This window comes from Penicillium bovifimosum, assembly GCF_028826915.1.
Source record: "Penicillium bovifimosum strain IBT 22155 chromosome Unknown utg000002l_segment0_segment0, whole genome shotgun sequence".
Classification (NCBI taxonomy): domain Eukaryota; kingdom Fungi; phylum Ascomycota; class Eurotiomycetes; order Eurotiales; family Aspergillaceae; genus Penicillium; species Penicillium bovifimosum.
The window spans coordinates 1,949,149-1,967,704 of record NW_026622711.1 but is presented as its reverse complement, the minus strand read 5'-3'; the positions used below and the strand labels follow the sequence as shown (position 1 = coordinate 1,967,704).

Below are 18,556 nucleotides of genomic sequence, written 5' to 3'. Positions count from 1 at the left end.
CTTTGATACCCAGTGACATTCAATCGATTTGATATTCCGATCACGATGTCTACTTTAGCTATGAATTCCCGCCTAAAGACTTGCTCGTTACGCCCAAGGATAAAGGCAGAGGTAGAGCCACTCCACATCGTATCTGAGATTCTCATTTCATTATTCAATCATATAGCACCATTATCATGCCATCCATGGATGTTATATACGAAATCACACGTGCGTTTGTACATGCCGCTCGATCACAGAGAACAAATCAAGCGAAAAGATAAGAAAAAGCCAGTAGAGCACGAGATCAACGCCAAAGCCATGCAAATGCAAAATGCAACAGGGATAACGGGATATAGGCATCATTAACCAATCTCCAGATGAACTATACAAGTCATAAAGATTGTGAAAAAAAGCACATTCACCTGTAAGAACTGTCCCTGCCACCACGCGCGGCATATGTTTCGCCGTCATAGCTGCTGTTATCTGACATGTGTCGACGCCAGCCGCCTTGTTGACGGTTCGGGTATGCGGGCGGAGGATCACTGTGATCTCCCGCTTCGGGGGAGGTAGATATAGTCACATCGGTTTCTGAAGAGACTGCTCTCAGCGCCGAGGGATTGGTTGCGATGGGCATGGGATCGAGTGTGGGAGTAGGTGTGATGTCCGGGAGAGGTGGGAGCGGGTTTGGATGACGGTGGGTAGAGAAGGAGGATTGGGAGGGAGGCGGAGCAGGATGGGCAGATGAGTTTGTCCGAGTACGACTTTTGCGGCCGCTGTCTCTTGATGGAGGGGTGTTTCCAGCCCTCATCTCCTTGGGAGATGTGGTCTGAGGATGAGACAGCTTGTCTGTTGGGAAGGTAATACGGGTTGTGGGACTCGGCATAGTGGTGGTGATTGTCCTCGTAAGCAGGGAACGCGGCGGTTGACATGCTAGACACAGAGTTACCGTGTGGTCGACCTTGGAACATGGGGCGAGGCTCGCCAAGTTCTGACTCCCCGCTGGACCAGCGGTCCAATTTCTCGCTCAGCGGCTCTTGTTCTTGTTGCGAATGACGGGAGTCACCGTGGACTAGGCCGAGATATTCTTCTTCGGTGGTGGAGTTGCGAGGGTCGCCTCCCAGGTGCGTCCGGCGTAGGATACCACGAGGTGAGCCGGGTGGAGGTTTGGCGGAGGATTCACTGCTAGCCTTCATACGACCCATCATGTTGTTGAATGAGAACTGACGGCGGGCAGTGCTGAGAGGCTCAGGTGCTAGGGATTCTTGCTTTTCGTCTGCCCACGAGATGGACCGCGGCGTATCGCTGCGTGGGCGGTTCAGGTGGAGCGGAGCCTCCAACCCTCCAGACATAGTTTCCTCATGGTATTTGGAATCAGCGTTAACGCCTTTAAGCCGCATATCCGCCATTCCCGGGGGCTGCGTGCTGATCTTCTCGTCTTCTGTGCTCACAGCCCTCCATTGGGAAGGATGGAGCATGCTGGTAGCCCGTGACCGAATACCGTCCATGAAAGAATGGCCACTTTGTTTCGTAGCAGGTCGAAGATTGTCCTCATCTTCGACAACAGGGATCCGTGACATGCCCCATGGAGGGTGTTGTCTGACCGACGGTGTACGTGGAGTGATTGGTCGTGATATGCTTGGACCCTCGCCAATAACAGTCTTGCGCCGGCGCAGGCCATCCCATTCGATGATTTCATTCTCACTCGGTGGTTTCAGAGTATCCTCGTGCCTGTCATGGAAGAAGCGACGGGCTTCATCGGCTTCCATAGTGCGTCGAGCAGTTGAAATGCGGCGGATGATGGATGCCGCACCGCGAATGGAGTCAGCCTTGGGCTCGAACTCGGGCTCTTCTACCTCGGCAACTTCGCGAATCTGATCCAAATCACCCTTGAACACGGCAGCATCGGGAACATCCTTGGCGGACTTGGATAACTGTAGCAAGACCACCCCGGCACAAATTTGCAAGAATCCGATGATCACGGTTGTGATCTGCACTGCTGTGCCCTTGAAGCCCTGGAACAGAATGGCAGAGGTGATGATCGTAGCGGTGGTGAACATCACATAATATGTCGGCGTGACCAGAGCAGCATTGAAAATGTTCAGCGCTTTCTGTACAGCAAAGTTAGCACGGCCATCACAGGGGAGAAGAATTGCCACATACATTGAGATAGATAATCTCAGTCAGCAGTGTTCCAATGACGAACACGAACAAGACATAAAGGAACCAATGCTTGAACTGCTCTTCGCCATTGATCTGCGCAAGAATTGCAGATCCCAAACCCTGAGTAGCGACGACACTCAATCCACCAACCATACTGCAAATACTGATATAAACGAACATGCTCGTCTTTCCATATCGCGGACCAGCCCAAAGAGCTGTAAAAACAGCCCCGATGATAATCAGTCCAGCATAAACCAGAAACCCAGGCTGAAGCACAAAATGCTGCATGCCCTGAATGTCTGCAACAGACGACTGCTCAGGAGCATTCATGGCAATAGTCACTGATCCAATAATACAACAGAAACAGCCAACTTTCCCCACGAAACTCAGCCTTTCCTTGAGGAAGATCGCCGATAGAATCGTCGTAATCACCACCGAGAGCGCTCCGAGCGGCGTAACCAAGATCGCATCGACGAATGCATACGCGACAAAATTGCAGATCTCCCCAATTATCATCAGCGTCATGCCAGTCCACCACCAGAAGTTCTTCAGATATCCATATCCCTCCCCGGCTTCCTCATTGTATTTGACGTTCGCCTTCAACAGTCCGATTTTTTTGATCACGAATGAGATACCGATAAAAATACCCGAAGCGACAGCAAGCGAAATGCCAACGGCTTTGTATATTGGCGGGCGGCCTGTTCCCTCCGCGCGGGCGAGGAGGGTGTTTGCGTGCGATAAGGCAATATTGGGATCCATATTTGCGGTAGTCGAGGGAAATAGTAAAACCACACTGACCAGCAGTGGGAAGATGAGAGGAACTGTCGAACAGAGCCGTCCGAAGACGAGACTCAGCGACGGTGTGAAACAGTTGCTGGTGCCACGATAGTTATCAATCGAGCCTGGGCGTATCGCCGGGGTGATTATCGGGCGTCAACAACACCACGGAGTCGAAGTCGCAACGACTGTGGGATAAATGTAATTTGAGGTATTGAAGTATTGACGATCTGGGAATGCTTCTGGAAAATGACCACGAGGAAATAAAAATAAAAGTGGGATTCCGCAAGGGGGTCAGCCGTTGGACGCTATGACAGGGTTTAGGCACAAGAATGAGGTTTAGGTGGTCAAGTAGATTTCATGAGGGTCGAGAGATTCGAGTGTCAGTTGAAAAGAAAAGAAGTCAGGATCACAAGTGAAAGCAGGAAAAGGGGAAGGAGAATCAAGATTGTACACAGTAAAAAAGAGGCTGGGGCTGGAGTCCAGTGTGGGGAAAGGAGGCAAAAAAGGTACTTTCTAGACTGCGATCGCCAGGTACCTGTACCTTCAGGTACCTGAAAGTAGTTACCTGAAAGTACCCTGGTTATTGCTTAGTTTCAGTTAATTGAGAGGGCAATTCTACTTGTGATCTACTTTGGAGTATCAGGAACTATGACGGTAGTTTCTCATATTATTACTATACAATACTCCGTACAGACCATCAAATGCCAGATTCGATTTTCGAAGTCTTTTCATATCTCGTCATTCATTAAGCTCGATCAGCCCTGGCTCCCATAACAGGTCGGACTGAAAGAGAAATAGGAGGTAAAACATGAGGATCGTACGCACCAAAGACGCCGCCCTATCAGCCAGCCCTAATCAACCATCTCAACAGAGGGGTATTCAGCAGAGAAAGACACAAAGCGATGCAGATGTAAAAGATGAAAAGGAAATATTCAGACGAAAACAGGCCATAAACAATCACCGCACATGGTAGCTGGGCTTCCGTTGCCGGTTAACCATTGGCGGTGGCTCATCAACTGGGTACGGAGGTCGCGCCGTGCCGTGCGAAGAGATAGACGAAGGCTGAGAAAATAGTGGTGCGGGCATAGCGACACCACTCTCTTCCTGAGCTGGGTAGGGGATCGGTGTCTTGGGCGGCACTGGTGGCGGCATGCCGTTGAATGTTGTAGGGTACTCATGCGTGGGCGATGCCTGCTGTTGCGAGCTCGGTCGGGAATGCTCATGACTTCGACGGTAGTCGTTGGATACCCGATGCGGAGAAGTAGGAATGCTCTCCTGCGGTGTTGGATGCGCCGGAAGCGAGTCTTCTGGTGGTGAAACAGTCACCGCGGTTGGCATGGGCACCGATGCGTGGGAAGGTGCAGGATGAGGTGCGAAGTTAACAGGCTCTGCGGGCAACTCTGCAGGTAGTTCGACGGCGTGGTGTGCAGGAGGTGGAACATATGACGATCGAGCGGGGGAGGCGAAATAGAAAGCTCTTCAGTTGCAAGATCGAAGGACAGGTCGTCGCGATCACCGCCAGCTGCGGCATGGCTCGCCAGACGGCGGTTCATCCGATCAATCTTAGCGAATCGAACACCCGCGTCCAAAATCATCTTCTTGACTTCGGGCTTGGCCAGATACTGGCGTGTGTTGGTGCTGATATCAGCCAGCCGGTTCCATTCATTCATACCAAACTCGCCAACTCCAACTTCGACGTTCAGGCGGAAATAGTTGTCCTTGCTGACATTACGTTTGGCCAGATGATCTCGGAGCATCTCTTGGTGGATATCCTCGCAACCCTCAATTTTGGCAATCAATCGCCGCCGCGCTTCAGCGAATGTGCCCAAAGCGTCGCCGAAGAAATCCTCCCACCATTCATGTTGTCGGTTGTTGGTACCAGCTGGGCGCTTTCCAGTTCCCACACTGACGAACACCCCGACTTCCCGACCGGGCCACTCATTTACAACAGCCTCGTCAAGGATAAGGGGCGCGGGGTTGAATTTGCCGTGGCCTTCATCAATAAAGTAGTGTTGACCTATCAATATCGGCTTAAACGCAAGCCCCGTCGCAGATGTGGCACGCCCTGCTTGCCAAATTGTGCAATCGAATTCCGGTGGAGGTTCCCGTCGGGAATCGTATGACCGTAAGAGGACGGCTGTTCCTTTGCGGGGGGTGCCCTTGTACATAGCAGTGACCGCACTGAGTGGAAGGTTAGTACCAGCAACCTAGATTCTGGCAACGTCCAACTTACGTCTTGGTGCGGTTTTCGCGGTTATCGTAAAGTAGTGCATTCGGATTACCCCATCGTAACCCATTAATAAAAGCCGAGCCTCTTTGGCTTGCCGGACTCATCGGATGCGAAGCAGCCGCGGTGCTGAAACTGCCTCGACTGATCGAGCGTTGAGGGAGGGATACTGGACTATATGGCAAGCTAGCCATAGAGTCGCGGGGATTGGGAGTCGCATTTCCGGTATCGTTCCCCTCCGCCTCGAACACTGTGTGTTCCCGCACACATTCCCGAATTGCCTCCTCGAGCTTCGATGCCTTGAATAAAGTCGAGCGGTAGGGAATACCAGCGATGGTCTTATCGGTCTCGAAGACCCGGCGGGTCATGCGCACATAGACCTCTTTGCAGGTCTCGAGATCCAGGCGAAGCCGACCGAGCATGATGGCAATCAAGCCGCCCGTACCGGTACCCGCGATCAAGTCGAAGTGGTCGCATGGCTTAGGGATCTGATCGCGACGGGGAGGTTTTCCTTCGCATTCAACGTAGGTACGGTACATAAGTTCCTGGAGGAGAATAAGCATAGAGTAGCCACGAACACCACCGCCATCTGTTGGAGTCAGCTTTAGTCTAGTAGAGGCCGGGAAGAGAGATGGGTAACACTAACCTAACGACAGGATCCGTAGCGGGGGACCCTTGGTGGTATCCTTGCGACGCAAGTTGGCAGATTCCATGGCGACTGTAGTAGATGCTTTCTTTTTTGGAAACGCTGGCGCTTTGGATTTTTCGCTCTGCGGCAGCTTACCCGCGGCGGGGCTCAGCGATGCCTTATGCACCGAATCGCGGGATGATTGGCGCCTGACCGATCAGGTCTTGGACAGAAGCGGAAGCGTCACACTCGTGTAACAGAGTTCAATGCAGTTCTGGTTGGATACGTGACAGGTCAACGTGAGAGGGTCGCAGTGTAGGTGGACTTCCAAGTAGGCAGCGGCGTATGGCTGATTGGAGGAACTTGAGCCACAGTCCCTGAATAGTTCGGTAAGGCTGAGTGGGCGCAACCACAACGAAAATGTACGATTTGAGCTGCACAAGTCACTTTAGAAAAGAATATTGTGAAGAAAGAACGAGGTCTGACCTTCAAAAGTTATCCAAGTTAGTCCTTGGAACGGGAGCCGTCATCCATATCCAGTCTCTTTCTCGCAGATCAACATAGTCAGGTGACTCGGTGTCAGTAAGATGTGGCGATGCAGGGCAATGATGTAATAATGGCTGTGCAGTCATCCACCAATGAGGATGCTTTCCTTGGCTTCTCAGCTCGGGTTTCACCTACTCCGCATAAAAGTATACCCATTGCTTGCCGCAAACTGTCTATCGCGTACTGTGTAAGGTCTGATATTGGGGTTGGAGAAATTGTCCCTGGGCCATAACTACAGTTTACGGAGTTTTAGATTGCATAACGTTCCTGACAGTCATAATCTCAATGCCAATGACGTCAACTCCATCTGGAAATCTGCATGTACGGAGTAGACCATAGATCATACACCTGACCTTTGTATGCAACAAAATGTACCATTGATGTCCTTATACAGCCAGAAGGAAGTTCTATATACTCTCAATTGGTCAAGCCGGGCCAATCTAGAACACTCGAGTTAGCCATCGATCCCTCAATATCCCAACCAAGAAGAAACTCACCAAATGTAGTCCTGTCCTTCCCTCGCTCAGAGACCGTAACCTCATCCCCGACTCTGAGAGTAACTCCATCACTCTTCGGCTCCAAAAACGAATACCTACCGAAGACAGGACTAAACTTTGCCCCGGCATCTACCCTGCGATCCTTCATCAACTTCTTCAGCACAGTTCCAGCCTCACCAGTCCCCATCTTGCCAGTCTCGAAATCAACATTGAGACTCGCACAGCGCACACAATTACCCGTGAGCAACAGTTTAGCCGACTCACGCCCCGATTCAGCGCGTACAGTAAGCGCACTCCAAAAGTCCTCTTCGAATGCCTCCTCGGCACCCGTGATAACAATGTTCGGTCGGAACTTGGTGCGGTCCATTTCTTCGCCGTCAGGCAGCCGCGCCGAGACATTCTCTACGGACTTCTCGGAGATGACGAGGTAAGGCGCGCAGTCGGCAAACGTAATGCGGTCTTCATGCGGTGCCTGCAGACTGGCATAGTAGTATAGCAGCGCCACGAAGGTGCCAGTGGTGAGAAGAAGCGCGGGCGCGAGACTGCGAGCTGCTTCGGATGCTATCCCGTGGCGGAAAAGAGTGCTTCCTTGAGAGGCCATGCTGATCGCGGTGGCTACGATGAGAACCGGGAAGATCGCTCCCCATTTCTTCTCTGAGCTCAAGGTTTCCCGCTCTGTGCCGAGCGCGGCCTTTTTGCCCTTCTTTGCCGGCGCGAGTGTGCCTAGGACTTCTCTTGAACTTGGTCCGAGGTAGGCAAGAACTACGGGGAATCCGAAGTGGGCGCTGAACCAGTCGTTGATCTCGGCGCCCATGTTGTAACCAGTCGTCGGGCTCTTGTGCATCGTGATCTGGAACGGGGTGAGGCTCTTTACGTCAGGCTGAAGCGGAATTTCCAGTCGCTTGATTTCCTCGGACCCGGAAGCTGACTCCGAGAATGGTGCAGGACGGTACGTGACGATCAATTTCCCCTTGTCCTCTTCTGACTTCGGATATTGAATGTCGGTGTGGAAGAGTGTCATCTCTGGGAAGTACGTGACATGCATATTCTTCAAGGTCGTAGTCCCCGAGCCATCCTCAGCCATGATGACTTTGAGGAGCATGAAATGGCGGTCATATTGAAAACCTCGGGTGGTTAGGATTCCCTCGGTGATTGTTGTTGGCCGGAGGGATTTGACCGGGTAGACATAGAGCTGATTCTGGGTCAGCGTTTTGTCCTCTGGGGCATTTGTCTAGAATTCGGGTTCATACCTGGCCGACTTTCATAATGACGACTAGAAATTCCCTTCGGCACTGTTGAAAGAGAGCAGCAGATCGTTAGAGCAAAGTGAGGATCCGATCTGAGCCGATCTCGGGGGAAAATGATGACATCGCGTTCCTGGGCAAAATTAACTTTTGCGGAGTAACTAAACGGTGGAGTCTGGACCTGTTACTACTGTAACCGGCCCTTACATTTTTTACCAAAATTACAGCTGTGCGAGGGTCTGTAATTTTGATAAAAAATGTAAGGGCCGGTTAGTATTTAAGTCTGGGAAAGAAAGAGAAAGAGAAGAACAGGAGGTAAACAATCCACACCCTTCCTCGCGTCCCTGCTCCTTCCCTTCTTGACGCTCCTTCCTGTTTCTACTTCTGCACATCTGTTTCTGTTGGATGCCGTAATGCCTGAGGTATCCCACTTAGATAGAACCCAGCTAGTTCGCCTGCTGTCTCTCTCTTTCTTTCTTCCTTCTCTTCAGCCATATGATTACATACAGATTTTCTCCATCATTTTCCCATCTGTATTGCATTCATATCAGTTTCTCACTCGTTAATTGTCACACTATTTGTCTTTCTCGGCATACGCTCTCCATCCCACAAGTGACATAAACCTTGAACATGCCTGTATCAACAAACCTTCCCAGAGATCGCCAAGAGTGGCGCTGGCTGCGAGGAGGTATCAGCTCCTCACCAAGAGTCTAAGCACGCTTTCAACCCTCCCCTCCACCTCAGAGATGACTGTGAGGGAGTATTTAGCCATGAGGGTGCTCCGAACAGACGTAATACCGATCGATCGGTTCATCATCGAAGACCCCATTGCAGAAAGACTTCGTCAGATGCAGCTTGGTTTCAACGAGCTCAGGCTATATGAGACACATGTCGGAACCCGGGAGGACCCTAGTCATCACGAGGCCCTCGGTGCATTCCAATTGGTGAGGGATTCTCAGTTGGAGGTGCTTGATATTACTCCAGAGACATCCCACCAGTCCACTAAGACCCTTAGCTAGCTTGAGTAGCTTCTTTCTTTCAACGACTAAGCGATGCACTTCAACGTTGACCTCCGGGCAGTTCCCTTCTCTCATTTATATCGAGCAGAGAGACAATAAATCCTGGAGTATATAAATATATCATTCACAATCACTCACAGTCATTTGGTACTGCCTATAGTGTGCGAGAGAGTTGAGAGACACGTGCAGTTGTCCCACGCTGTGACGATCATATGACGAGCAAATGACACCTAAAGAGAAGGAGCAAACAGCAAACAACAGCTAGGGAAGGAGCGAGCACGGAGGAAGAACTTTAAAAGGGAGTTCTTCTGCGCAGCTCTTCTTCTTTCCTCTTCCTTTCTCCAGTTCTGCTACTTTAGTTCTCAGCACAGGAAACAATTATCTCTTTCCCTCCTTTTCCTTCTGGTCGTGAGCCGCTGCCTACAAGTCAAAGCGATGCCAACACGTGCCCATAACTGTGTTTCCGAGTGGATTGGAACCTCAATGAGCAGAGCCGGCGTCATCTTTTCGTTCCTTTCCCTTCTGGCTCGTCACACCCAGCCCAATGGGACCATCATTTTTGACACCAAAGCCAGCATCCACGAGCAGCATAAGATCAAATCTGGCTCCGAGATGAAGGAAGAAGACTTCCTACACCTCAAAGCTGTTTGACCGAACGCAGAGTTGACCGACAAAGAGCAGGCGCATACTCACCTCAGGCTAGGCGCCTGATTCAACAAAGCTGGCCAGGATTTGGACAATTCTCCGGATTTCAACCGGTACTGGCTCTGGTATCGGTATGCTCTGGGCTATGTACGGGCAGCAGTGTCTGGTCCCGCAAATGCTTCACGGGAGGAGCCAGGTGAAGAGAGCATATGGCATGAATGAAGAGCTTGTCAATATGTCTCTTGTCAACTTCATTCAGGCAGTATGTGCCTGCCATCCTGACCTTCGACTTCAGGCAGGTCAAGGAGAAAAAGAAGGCCAAGGAAATTGACTCGAGGGTGTATAGCCTGTCGGGTGAAACTGACGGGCTGCTTGAGTCAAGGGCTACTGGTCGGATGCATGCGATTCTCGAAGCCAAAGCCAGATGGCCGTAAGTCTATGAGCCCTGTTTACTTCAACGACACCATGTACTAAGACGATTATTAGTGTCATCCTTTTCTCACAGGACGGTGAGGAGCTATGTGCCCGAGTCTACTACCAGGGTAGGATACATCAGACACATGAAGGATGAGCGAAAGGCTCCCACCAGAGCGATCATATTCCTATGGGCCAGTATCCCTGAGGGGCGCGTCGGTCATGCTCTCTGCAAAGCCGGACTATGAAGTTTGGTATGGGAAGAACGAAGCGGTGGCAATGAATGTGGTGATCGTCGAGGCTAAGACGACTGACCTCGAGTCTGGGGTAGCGCAAACTTTAGGGCATGGGTGAGTGGTTAAAAACAACCAAGGTCATGAGCCGGGGCGCTGACAGATTCAACAGGCTGCATACACCGGGATCGCAAGAGCTTTCCTAAGAGGGACTGTACGGTATATAGTCTTGCCACTAACGGGGTGGCTTTCCACTTCCTGAAGATCTCGAATGCCTCCCGAGTACGTCGTTCTAACTCCTTGATGGCTAGTATTCTATCTAACTTATACTAGTGGTCGGAGCACATCATGACTCTCCGGTCAAGCGAAATTGGGAAGCCACTTGGCATTCTCGTTCACATGTTTTGCCGCGCCGCTCTCATGTCCCCTACTCACTCTAAGGAGTGCTCGCACGAATCCCACTGCTAGGAGGGATCAGGAGACTCTGCACTGCTTAAGATGTTACACGAGGACGAGGAGATGGATGACCTGTCTAATTAGCTTGTGTCTCAAATTGGGCTTTGATTCTGATTTTCAACTCCTCTTCTTTCCAATCAATTGTAAGATCTCGTCCTGAACCTTAGGTATCAAGAAATTTGTCTTTCAATATATCGAACAGGCACTGCATTAGGATATCTAAGGCACCTAGGTATGCACTTGATGCCGATTGGTCTGAGGCTTTCATACTGGAAGCCCATTGATCTATGGTTCCAACACTACAGATGTAAAATTGGAATAAAGCGACTGACCCTTTAACCCTGGAGGGTGAGCCAAATGGGATTTGGATAGGCAATAAATCAACAGCCCGGTATTCCTGCCCGGGTATAGGTGGCGCCACATTCATCAATATACGCCAGAGTGAATGGGATCACATTATAACCTCCATATATGTACTTGAAATGCGATAACGGGGAGATGGAATATATCTGGTGGTAATGGAAATTTATTCAATCATATTCGTTTCAAAATCATGCAAGGAAATGTACACGTAAGGGAATCAAAAAAGAAAAGTAAACATCTACTGCTCCTCGGCCCACGGCAAGCTGAACGTACCAACCCAGTCCTCAACCTCTTGGCGGAGCAGAACAATGTCGGAGATCTCCTCACCCTCACCCAGGTACTCCAGGAAAGCCTTGACAGTGCCCGGGTTCTTGACACCACGGGACTCGGCCGACTCACGGGCAGCCTTATCCAGTTTCTGGGTGATGATAACCGCGCGATCGACAATTTCGGCGACGCGGCTGAAGTCCTCGGGCTGGAAGCCACGAGAGGTCATGGCGGGGGTTCCCAGACGCAGACCGCCGGGCTTGAGGGCGGACTTGTCACCAGGCACGGTGTTCTTGTTGCTAGCAACACCACAGAGCTCGAGAACGCGCTCAACGCGAGCACCATCCACGCCGCGGTTCTTCAGGTCCACAAGCACAAGGTGGTTATCAGTGCCGCCAGACACAATGTTGTATCCAAGTCCACCGTTGTTGGTGGAAGCACCCAGACGCTCGGCCAGAGCAGAGGCATTGAGAAGAACTGTCTTCTGGTAGGCCTCGAAGTCGGGTGACTGAGCCTGCTTCAGGGCCACAGAGAGAGCGGTGATGGTATGGTTGTGAGGACCACCCTGGTGGCCCGGGAAAACGGATGCATTGATGGGGTTTTCCAGATCGTACATGATGGGGTTGCCCTTCTTGTCGGTGCTACGCACACCTTTGCGGTAGAAGATCATAGCGCCACGGGGGCCGCGTAGAGACTTGTGGGTGGTGGTGGTCACGACATCAGAGTAAGGGAAGGGAGATGGAAGGACGTTGGCAGCCACGAGACCCGAGATGTGGGCCATATCGGTCAGCAAGTAGGCACCCACGGAGTCGGCGATCGCGCGCATACGCGGGTAGTCAATCAGACGGCTGTAGGCCGAGGTACCGGCAACAATCAACTTAGGACGGTACAGGGCGGCCGACTTCTCCAAAGCATCGTAGTCAATCAGACCAGTCGACTCGTCGAGGCGGTAGGGCAAGGTCTCGAAGTATTTAGAGATGGCTGAGATCTTTTTGGTAGGAGTCTGATAACCGTGGGACAGGTGGCCACCGTGGGGAAGGTCCAAGCCCATGAGGCGATCGTGGGTGTTGAGGAGGGCGGAGTAGGCCATAAGGTTGGCAGGTGAGCCAGACAAAGCTGGAGCAAGCAAGTTAGAATCCACAGAGATCATTGCACCACATCAGTTATACGTACGCTGTACGTTCACTCCCCATTCCTCGGGGTTCAGACGGAAGGTCTCCAAAGCACGCTGCTGACACAACCGCTCAGAAGCATCGATGTGTTCATTTCCACCATAGTAGCGAGCACCGGGGTATCCCTCGGAGTATTTATCTGACTTGCGGTTAGAATGGCCTATCGCGGTTGAGCAGAAGCGATAGCCTGAGGTACATACTTTGCATAACACTGCCGAGGGCATCGAGAACAGCTTGGGAAGTGAAGTTCTCAGAAGGAATCAAGTTGATGAAGTGCTTTTGGCGTTGTTTCTCCTATATCATGGTATAAGCAACGAAGCCGTCAATCAATGAGCTCTTTATGGGCGATGACGCACCTTCTGCAGAATCTGGTAAACGGCGGGATCGGAATCCTTCAGGGAGGCTGAGAGAAGCTGTAAAAAAGTCAGTTTTTCATGATGCATTTGCCATTGACCCCGTTTTAATCACCAACCTTTTGCTGTGTATCGCGAGTGGATGATGCGACTCCCCGCGATTGAGGGACCAATCTGGGCACGATAGAGGTGCGAGCGGAGACAATGGCTGCCCGGGAGCTCCCAAGGGGGAGCAAGCGAGCAGCAGATCTACCACAGCGAGTCATATACATGATGAAGCTGTAGAAGGTCAATACTCAAGCACAGAATATTTGTACTTGGCCGATAGGAAAGCGACGGGTTTTGTAACGGCTGATGCTCGTCGGACGGAGCACTGACGGCTTCCCGTTGCCCGCGGAAAGCGGGAAAACTGAACTATTCCAGTTTGGGCTCTCCGCCTGGTCCGTGCGCCCACTGGAGGGTTTATCTTCGCGCGGCAAAATTGTTTCCCCTTTCTTCTTCACACAACTAAATCCAAGATGAAGAAACGGTGTTTTAATCTGTGTCAGCACTCGTCGGTGACGGCCAGACTTCGGTCTGGCTGGCGCTGGACGGGCGCTGCTGAAAGGTCCCACGCCTCATAACCATCCTTTGAGGGGCCAGTACCATCGGATTGGACTTGTTGTGTATTTGGTTCGCCAAGGGTCGACTTTACGGTCGGGAGGCCATCCACTTCCTGGAACATGATCTTCGACCCTCTTTATGGCGCCCAGCATTTCCATTGTCGCCACGTCGACACTCGGGTATAACAAGGACATACTATCTATGTATGCGCCGAGTGATTCTCGAGTACAGCTAGCTTTGCACTACATGTAATAACCTAGAATTCGCAATCGTCCTATCATCTTTATAACTAATGGAGACATGATTTTCCATTGATCTCATTCAATTATGGTTATGTCGCATTGTATTCTTCAGGCGTTACCGCTAGACTTAGGTCCCCCTTTCCGAGCATGGGCGCCCTACTCCTCGCCCACAAGCCTGCTACCACCGCAAATTGAAGGCGGAACTGCCTGGACCTTTCTCCAGGACTTCGCGAACGCTGTTGGAGAGCTCAGTGATTGATCGGATCGCTGATTTCTCTGCCTTTAGCAAGGCAAGGATCTCCACAGCATCATCAAGATGCTTCTTCACCGCTGTGTCCGGATTGCGGAAGTTCCTGGCACAAATCTCCGTGCCTAGCTTCCGCCAGGCAGCCAGAACAAGACTCGACGCAGCAGCGGTGGGCCCAAAGCTTCCATACACCTTGCTGAAATTATCAAAAACCAGCTGGTACTGTGCAAGCTGGCCGTAGCGGAAGCCACTGAGGGCAGGCAACCTCCTCGGATGACAGCCTCTCGAATCCTCTTGATCGAGTGATCTGTGAGATGGTCATTGTCGTGCACATCCATCAGGATAGGTAAAATCGGAAGGAAAGATCGGGGAGTCGTCTGGATATTTGGCAAAAACGCCCGCCGCAGTCCGTATTGAGGCTCCCATAACTCACAAGGGCGATCAACAAACTCGGCCATGCCGGTCATCCATCTCCTCGTTCTCGTGTAACATCTTAAGCAGTGCAGAGTCTCCTGATCCCTCCTAGCAGTGGGATTCGTGCGAGCACTCCTTAGAGTGAGTAGGGGACATGAGAGCGGCGCGGCAAAACATGTGAACGAGAATGCCAAGTGGCTTCCCAATTTCGCTTGACCGGAGAGTCATGATGTGCTCCGACCACTAGTATAAGTTAGATAGAATACTAGCCATCAAGGAGTTAGAACGACGTACTCGGGAGGCATTCGAGATCTTCAGGAAGTGGAAAGCCACCCCGTTAGTGGCAAGACTATATACCGTACAGTCCCTCTTAGGAAAGCTCTTGCGATCCCGGTGTATGCAGCCTGTTGAATCTGTCAGCGCCCCGGCTCATGACCTTGGTTGTTTTTAACCACTCACCCATGCCCTAAAGTTTGCGCTACCCCAGACTCGAGGTCAGTCGTCTTAGCCTCGACGATCACCACATTCATTGCCACCGCTTCGTTCTTCCCATACCAAACTTCATAGTCCGGCTTTGCAGAGAGCATGACCGACGCGCCCCTCAGGGATACTGGCCCATAGGAATATGATCGCTCTGGTGGGAGCCTTTCGCTCATCCTTCATGTGTCTGATGTATCCTACCCTGGTAGTAGACTCGGGCACATAGCTCCTCACCGTCCTGTGAGAAAAGGATGACACTAATAATCGTCTTAGTACATGGTGTCGTTGAAGTAAACAGGGCTCATAGACTTACGGCCATCTGGCTTTGGCTTCGAGAATCGCATGCATCCGACCAGTAGCCCTTGACTCAAGCAGCCCGTCAGTTTCACCCGACAGGCTATACACCCTCGAGTCAATTTCCTTGGCCTTCTTTTTCTCCTTGACCTGCCTGAAGTCGAAGGTCAGGATGGCAGGCACATACTGCCTGAATGAAGTTGACAAGAGACATATTGACAAGCTCTTCATTCATGCCATATGCTCTCTTCACCTGGCTCCTCCCGTGAAGCATTTGCGGGACCAGACACTGCTGCCCGTACATAGCCCAGAGCATACCGATACCAGAGCCAGTACCGGTTGAAATCCGGAGAATTGTCCAAATCCTGGCCAGCTTTGTTGAATCAGGCGCCTAGCCTGAGGTGAGTATGCGCCTGCTCTTTGTCGGTCAACTCTGCGTTCGGTCAAACAGCTTTGAGGTGTAGGAAGTCTTCTTCCTTCATCTCGGAGCCAGATTTGATCTTATGCTGCTCGTGGATGCTGGCTTTGGTGTCAAAAATGATGGTCCCATTGGGCTGGGTGTGACGAGCCAGAAGGGAAAGGAACGAAAAGATGACGCCGGCTCTGCTCATTGAGGTTCCAATCCACTCGGAAACACAGTTATGGGCACGTGTTGGCATCGCTTTGACTTGTAGGCAGCGGCTCACGACCAGAAGGAAAAGGAGGGAAAGAGATAATTGTTTCCTGTGCTGAGAACTAAAGTAGCAGAACTGGAGAAAGGAAGAGGAAAGAAGAAGAGCTGCGCAGAAGAACTCCCTTTTAAAGTTCTTCCTCCGTGCTCGCTCCTTCCCTAGCTGTTGTTTGCTGTTTGCTCCTTCTCTTTAGGTGTCATTTGCTCGTCATATGATCGTCACAGCGTGGGACAACTGCACGTGTCTCTCAACTCTCTCGCACACTATAGGCAGTACCAAATGACTGTGAGTGATTGTGAATGATATATTTATATACTCCAGGATTTATTGTCTCTCTGCTCGATATAAATGAGAGAAGGGAACTGCCCGGAGGTCAACGTTGAAGTGCATCGCTTAGTCGTTGAAAGAAAGAAGCTACTCAAGCTAGCTAAGGGTCTTGGAAATAGGACTGAGCAGAGAGGGCAGATAGAGAGAGGAGACTGTCAACATGTCAACGCTTTGCTTGGCCTCGCTGTGAAGGCGCCATTCATAGTCGCATATTGGTGTAGACAAACCGGCAATGCTTCACGCATAATGCAATCCGTAATTATTCAAACACTCAATGATTTTAACGCCGTTATGTTGTCGTCCTTACCCCTCAGAGGAAGCACAAACACAAACCTGGAGGAGCTATGATAGCCTATGAAGAGTTTGTCGAAGGTATGTCTGACGTTGGGCGGTCATTTCTGTCTGGGCTTATGTCCCCAGCCTGGTGCTAGGGCTTACCATTGTTGTGTCCTCGGAAAGACATAGTAACCCCAACAAAGGGGAGTGAATGTATCGGTCGAGGTCCGTTTCTATAGTTAGTTGTATTCAGAACGATCTCAATATTTGCATGGCGATCATGTTCCTCAGGTTAAATAATTGCAGCCGATCCATGAACCTAGACTCTGCAATGGCCAGTGCCCAGACAAATTTTCAACCCTCGCAGCCACAGGCGCCTAACTGGGAAATGATCCCCGGGTCTGCGACAGTCTGGTTCCCAAGGGCGTGCGCTTAATGAGAGATGACGCTAGGGGAAACAGTGACTTAGGTATGCATATTAACTTTGGTGTGCTAACAAGTACTCCTGAGTGTCTTATCATAGGTCCGTGGGTTTAGTGACTATCTATTTTTCCCCTTCCTTATTACCACTCACTTGCACCCCCTTTTTCCCGTGTTCTCTCCTGCAGTTCCACGGTCGACCAGGGCCTTAGTGCACGGGTACCTGAATCTCATTAAACTAAATTAGTCCTCGTTATAAGCACATCTTCCCCCCCCCTTCTTCTCTTTCTCTTCATCCATACATTCGTTCAAAAACAAATCCCCGGTTTTCAACCGATTACATTCTTTTAACCCTATCATTCTTTCGCCTTAACTTTGAAACGAACATTCTTGGAACCCTTCCATTCAACTTTATATATTCACAATGCGTTTCTCCGTTGCTGCTGTCGCTGCCTGCGCCGCTGGTGCCATGGCCGGTGTTGTCACTGAGACTGTCACTGCCTTCACCACCTACTGCCCTGAGGCCACCTCCGTGGTCCACGGTAGCCACACCTACAGCATCTCCACCGTATGTTTACATTTTGTCAGCAAACCCGACCGTGACGCATACTAACAGAATCGCAGCCTGGCCACATCACCATGAGCCACGGTCCCTACACCGTCACTCGCCCTCTCCTGAGCTCTACCGTCACTGAGTGCCACAGCTGGTAAGCATCCCATGCTCCCTAAATTTCGATATAGACAATCTAACATATCGCCCAGCTCTTCCTCCACCCCCGTCATCCCCGTTGTGCCCAGCGGCGCTACTTCCACCCCTCTGGCCCCCAACCCTGTCCCCACCGGTGCTTCTTCCGCCGCTCCTACCCCCTCCCAGCCCGCCTTCAACGCTGGTGCCGTCAACGCCGCTACCGGTGCTGGTGCCGGTCTGGCCGCCGTCTTCGGTGTCGTTGCCCTCCTGCTGTAAAGCAGTTGAGTGTGTCAATGGTATCATGACGAGGTAGCATTGTGTTGAGTGTCGTTTTGATGATATCCATGCAATGCTATCGGGTGTTAATGGCTTGGGTTCTTCTCTGGGTGTATATGTCTTGTCTATGTATTAGATAATACATAATAAGCCCTCTTGGGTCTTCTTTTACGTCCGCCTTCTTTAAGGCTTGTTGGTTTTTGCGCAACATTTCCTGGACATAATGTTTTTATTATACCACATCTGACCTCAATCGAGAATGGTTTCTTACTTTCTACGCATTATGCTTAGCCCAATAACACTGTTGGATCTAGCCAATGACGACCTCCTTGGTAAAGAATCATCCAAGATTCTTTCTCGGGAATTCTGCTGCCCCTTTAAGCCCTAAGTCCTGAATTGGTGAAATGGGTCAGTCATAGTACTAGTAGTCATTTCTTGTCCTACATCCATGTAGTTAGTTAAAGTTTCGAATGTGCAACCTATGAGAGTCCTCTAATTGAACGGTTCGTCTCCGGGTAGATCTAAGCTTAGTGAACCCTGCTGATCTAGGGCCGTGGTCCTTGTGAGATTGAGTTTCTCGGAGCCATAGCCAAGACTTGGTCCTCGTGCATGAACTCATAGACTATCACTCG

At 51.0% G+C, this 18,556-nt stretch overlaps 9 protein-coding genes across 9 annotated transcripts; 3 read left to right on the top strand and 6 right to left on the bottom strand.

Annotated features, from left to right (window-relative positions):
- Nucleotides 1–521: 521 nt before the first annotated feature.
- N7515_001947 (DUF803 domain membrane protein) lies at nucleotides 522–2,901 on the bottom strand (the record flags this gene model as incomplete). The annotated part of the gene is made up of 2 exons (XM_056662691.1): nucleotides 522–2,090; nucleotides 2,143–2,901. 2 exons carry the CDS (start codon nucleotides 2,899–2,901, stop codon nucleotides 522–524), a joined length of 2,328 nt encoding a protein of 775 aa, XP_056524804.1.
- Nucleotides 2,902–3,879: 978 nt separating this feature from the next.
- N7515_001946 (putative Patatin-like serine hydrolase) lies at nucleotides 3,880–5,862 on the bottom strand (the record flags this gene model as incomplete). The annotated part of the gene is made up of 4 exons (XM_056662690.1): nucleotides 3,880–4,229; nucleotides 4,322–5,103; nucleotides 5,156–5,738; nucleotides 5,796–5,862. 4 exons carry the CDS (start codon nucleotides 5,860–5,862, stop codon nucleotides 3,880–3,882), a joined length of 1,782 nt encoding a protein of 593 aa, XP_056524803.1.
- Nucleotides 5,863–6,740: 878 nt separating this feature from the next.
- On the bottom strand, nucleotides 6,741–8,085 carry N7515_001945 (MOSC domain protein; the record flags this gene model as incomplete). The annotated part of the gene is made up of 2 exons (XM_056662689.1): nucleotides 6,741–8,012; nucleotides 8,071–8,085. The coding sequence occupies 2 exons, from the start codon at nucleotides 8,083–8,085 to the stop codon at nucleotides 6,741–6,743; spliced, it is 1,287 nt and encodes a 428-aa protein (XP_056524802.1).
- A 725-nt stretch (nucleotides 8,086–8,810) lies between these two features.
- Nucleotides 8,811–9,083, top strand: N7515_001944 (uncharacterized protein; the record flags this gene model as incomplete). The annotated part of the gene is made up of 1 exon (XM_056662688.1): nucleotides 8,811–9,083. One exon carries the CDS (start codon nucleotides 8,811–8,813, stop codon nucleotides 9,081–9,083), a length of 273 nt encoding a protein of 90 aa, XP_056524801.1.
- Nucleotides 9,084–9,566: 483 nt separating this feature from the next.
- On the top strand, nucleotides 9,567–10,843 carry N7515_001943 (uncharacterized protein; the record flags this gene model as incomplete). Its single annotated transcript, XM_056662687.1, has 6 exons — nucleotides 9,567–9,728; nucleotides 9,787–9,990; nucleotides 10,028–10,158; nucleotides 10,295–10,492; nucleotides 10,603–10,657; nucleotides 10,709–10,843. The coding sequence occupies 6 exons, from the start codon at nucleotides 9,567–9,569 to the stop codon at nucleotides 10,841–10,843; spliced, it is 885 nt and encodes a 294-aa protein (XP_056524800.1).
- A 589-nt stretch (nucleotides 10,844–11,432) lies between these two features.
- Nucleotides 11,433–13,258, bottom strand: N7515_001942 (serine hydroxymethyltransferase; the record flags this gene model as incomplete). Its single annotated transcript, XM_056662686.1, has 5 exons — nucleotides 11,433–12,577; nucleotides 12,635–12,772; nucleotides 12,834–12,927; nucleotides 12,990–13,046; nucleotides 13,106–13,258. The coding sequence occupies 5 exons, from the start codon at nucleotides 13,256–13,258 to the stop codon at nucleotides 11,433–11,435; spliced, it is 1,587 nt and encodes a 528-aa protein (XP_056524799.1).
- Nucleotides 13,259–13,530: 272 nt separating this feature from the next.
- N7515_001941 (uncharacterized protein) lies at nucleotides 13,531–13,710 on the bottom strand (the record flags this gene model as incomplete). Its single annotated transcript, XM_056662685.1, has 1 exon — nucleotides 13,531–13,710. The coding sequence occupies one exon, from the start codon at nucleotides 13,708–13,710 to the stop codon at nucleotides 13,531–13,533; it is 180 nt and encodes a 59-aa protein (XP_056524798.1).
- Nucleotides 13,711–14,009: 299 nt separating this feature from the next.
- On the bottom strand, nucleotides 14,010–15,877 carry N7515_001940 (uncharacterized protein; the record flags this gene model as incomplete). The annotated part of the gene is made up of 7 exons (XM_056662684.1): nucleotides 14,010–14,385; nucleotides 14,626–14,735; nucleotides 14,787–14,841; nucleotides 14,952–15,149; nucleotides 15,286–15,416; nucleotides 15,454–15,657; nucleotides 15,716–15,877. The coding sequence occupies 7 exons, from the start codon at nucleotides 15,875–15,877 to the stop codon at nucleotides 14,010–14,012; spliced, it is 1,236 nt and encodes a 411-aa protein (XP_056524797.1).
- Nucleotides 15,878–17,384: 1,507 nt separating this feature from the next.
- Nucleotides 17,385–17,924, top strand: N7515_001939 (putative GPI anchored protein; the record flags this gene model as incomplete). The annotated part of the gene is made up of 3 exons (XM_056662683.1): nucleotides 17,385–17,528; nucleotides 17,585–17,667; nucleotides 17,723–17,924. 3 exons carry the CDS (start codon nucleotides 17,385–17,387, stop codon nucleotides 17,922–17,924), a joined length of 429 nt encoding a protein of 142 aa, XP_056524796.1.
- Nucleotides 17,925–18,556: the final 632 nt, after the last annotated feature.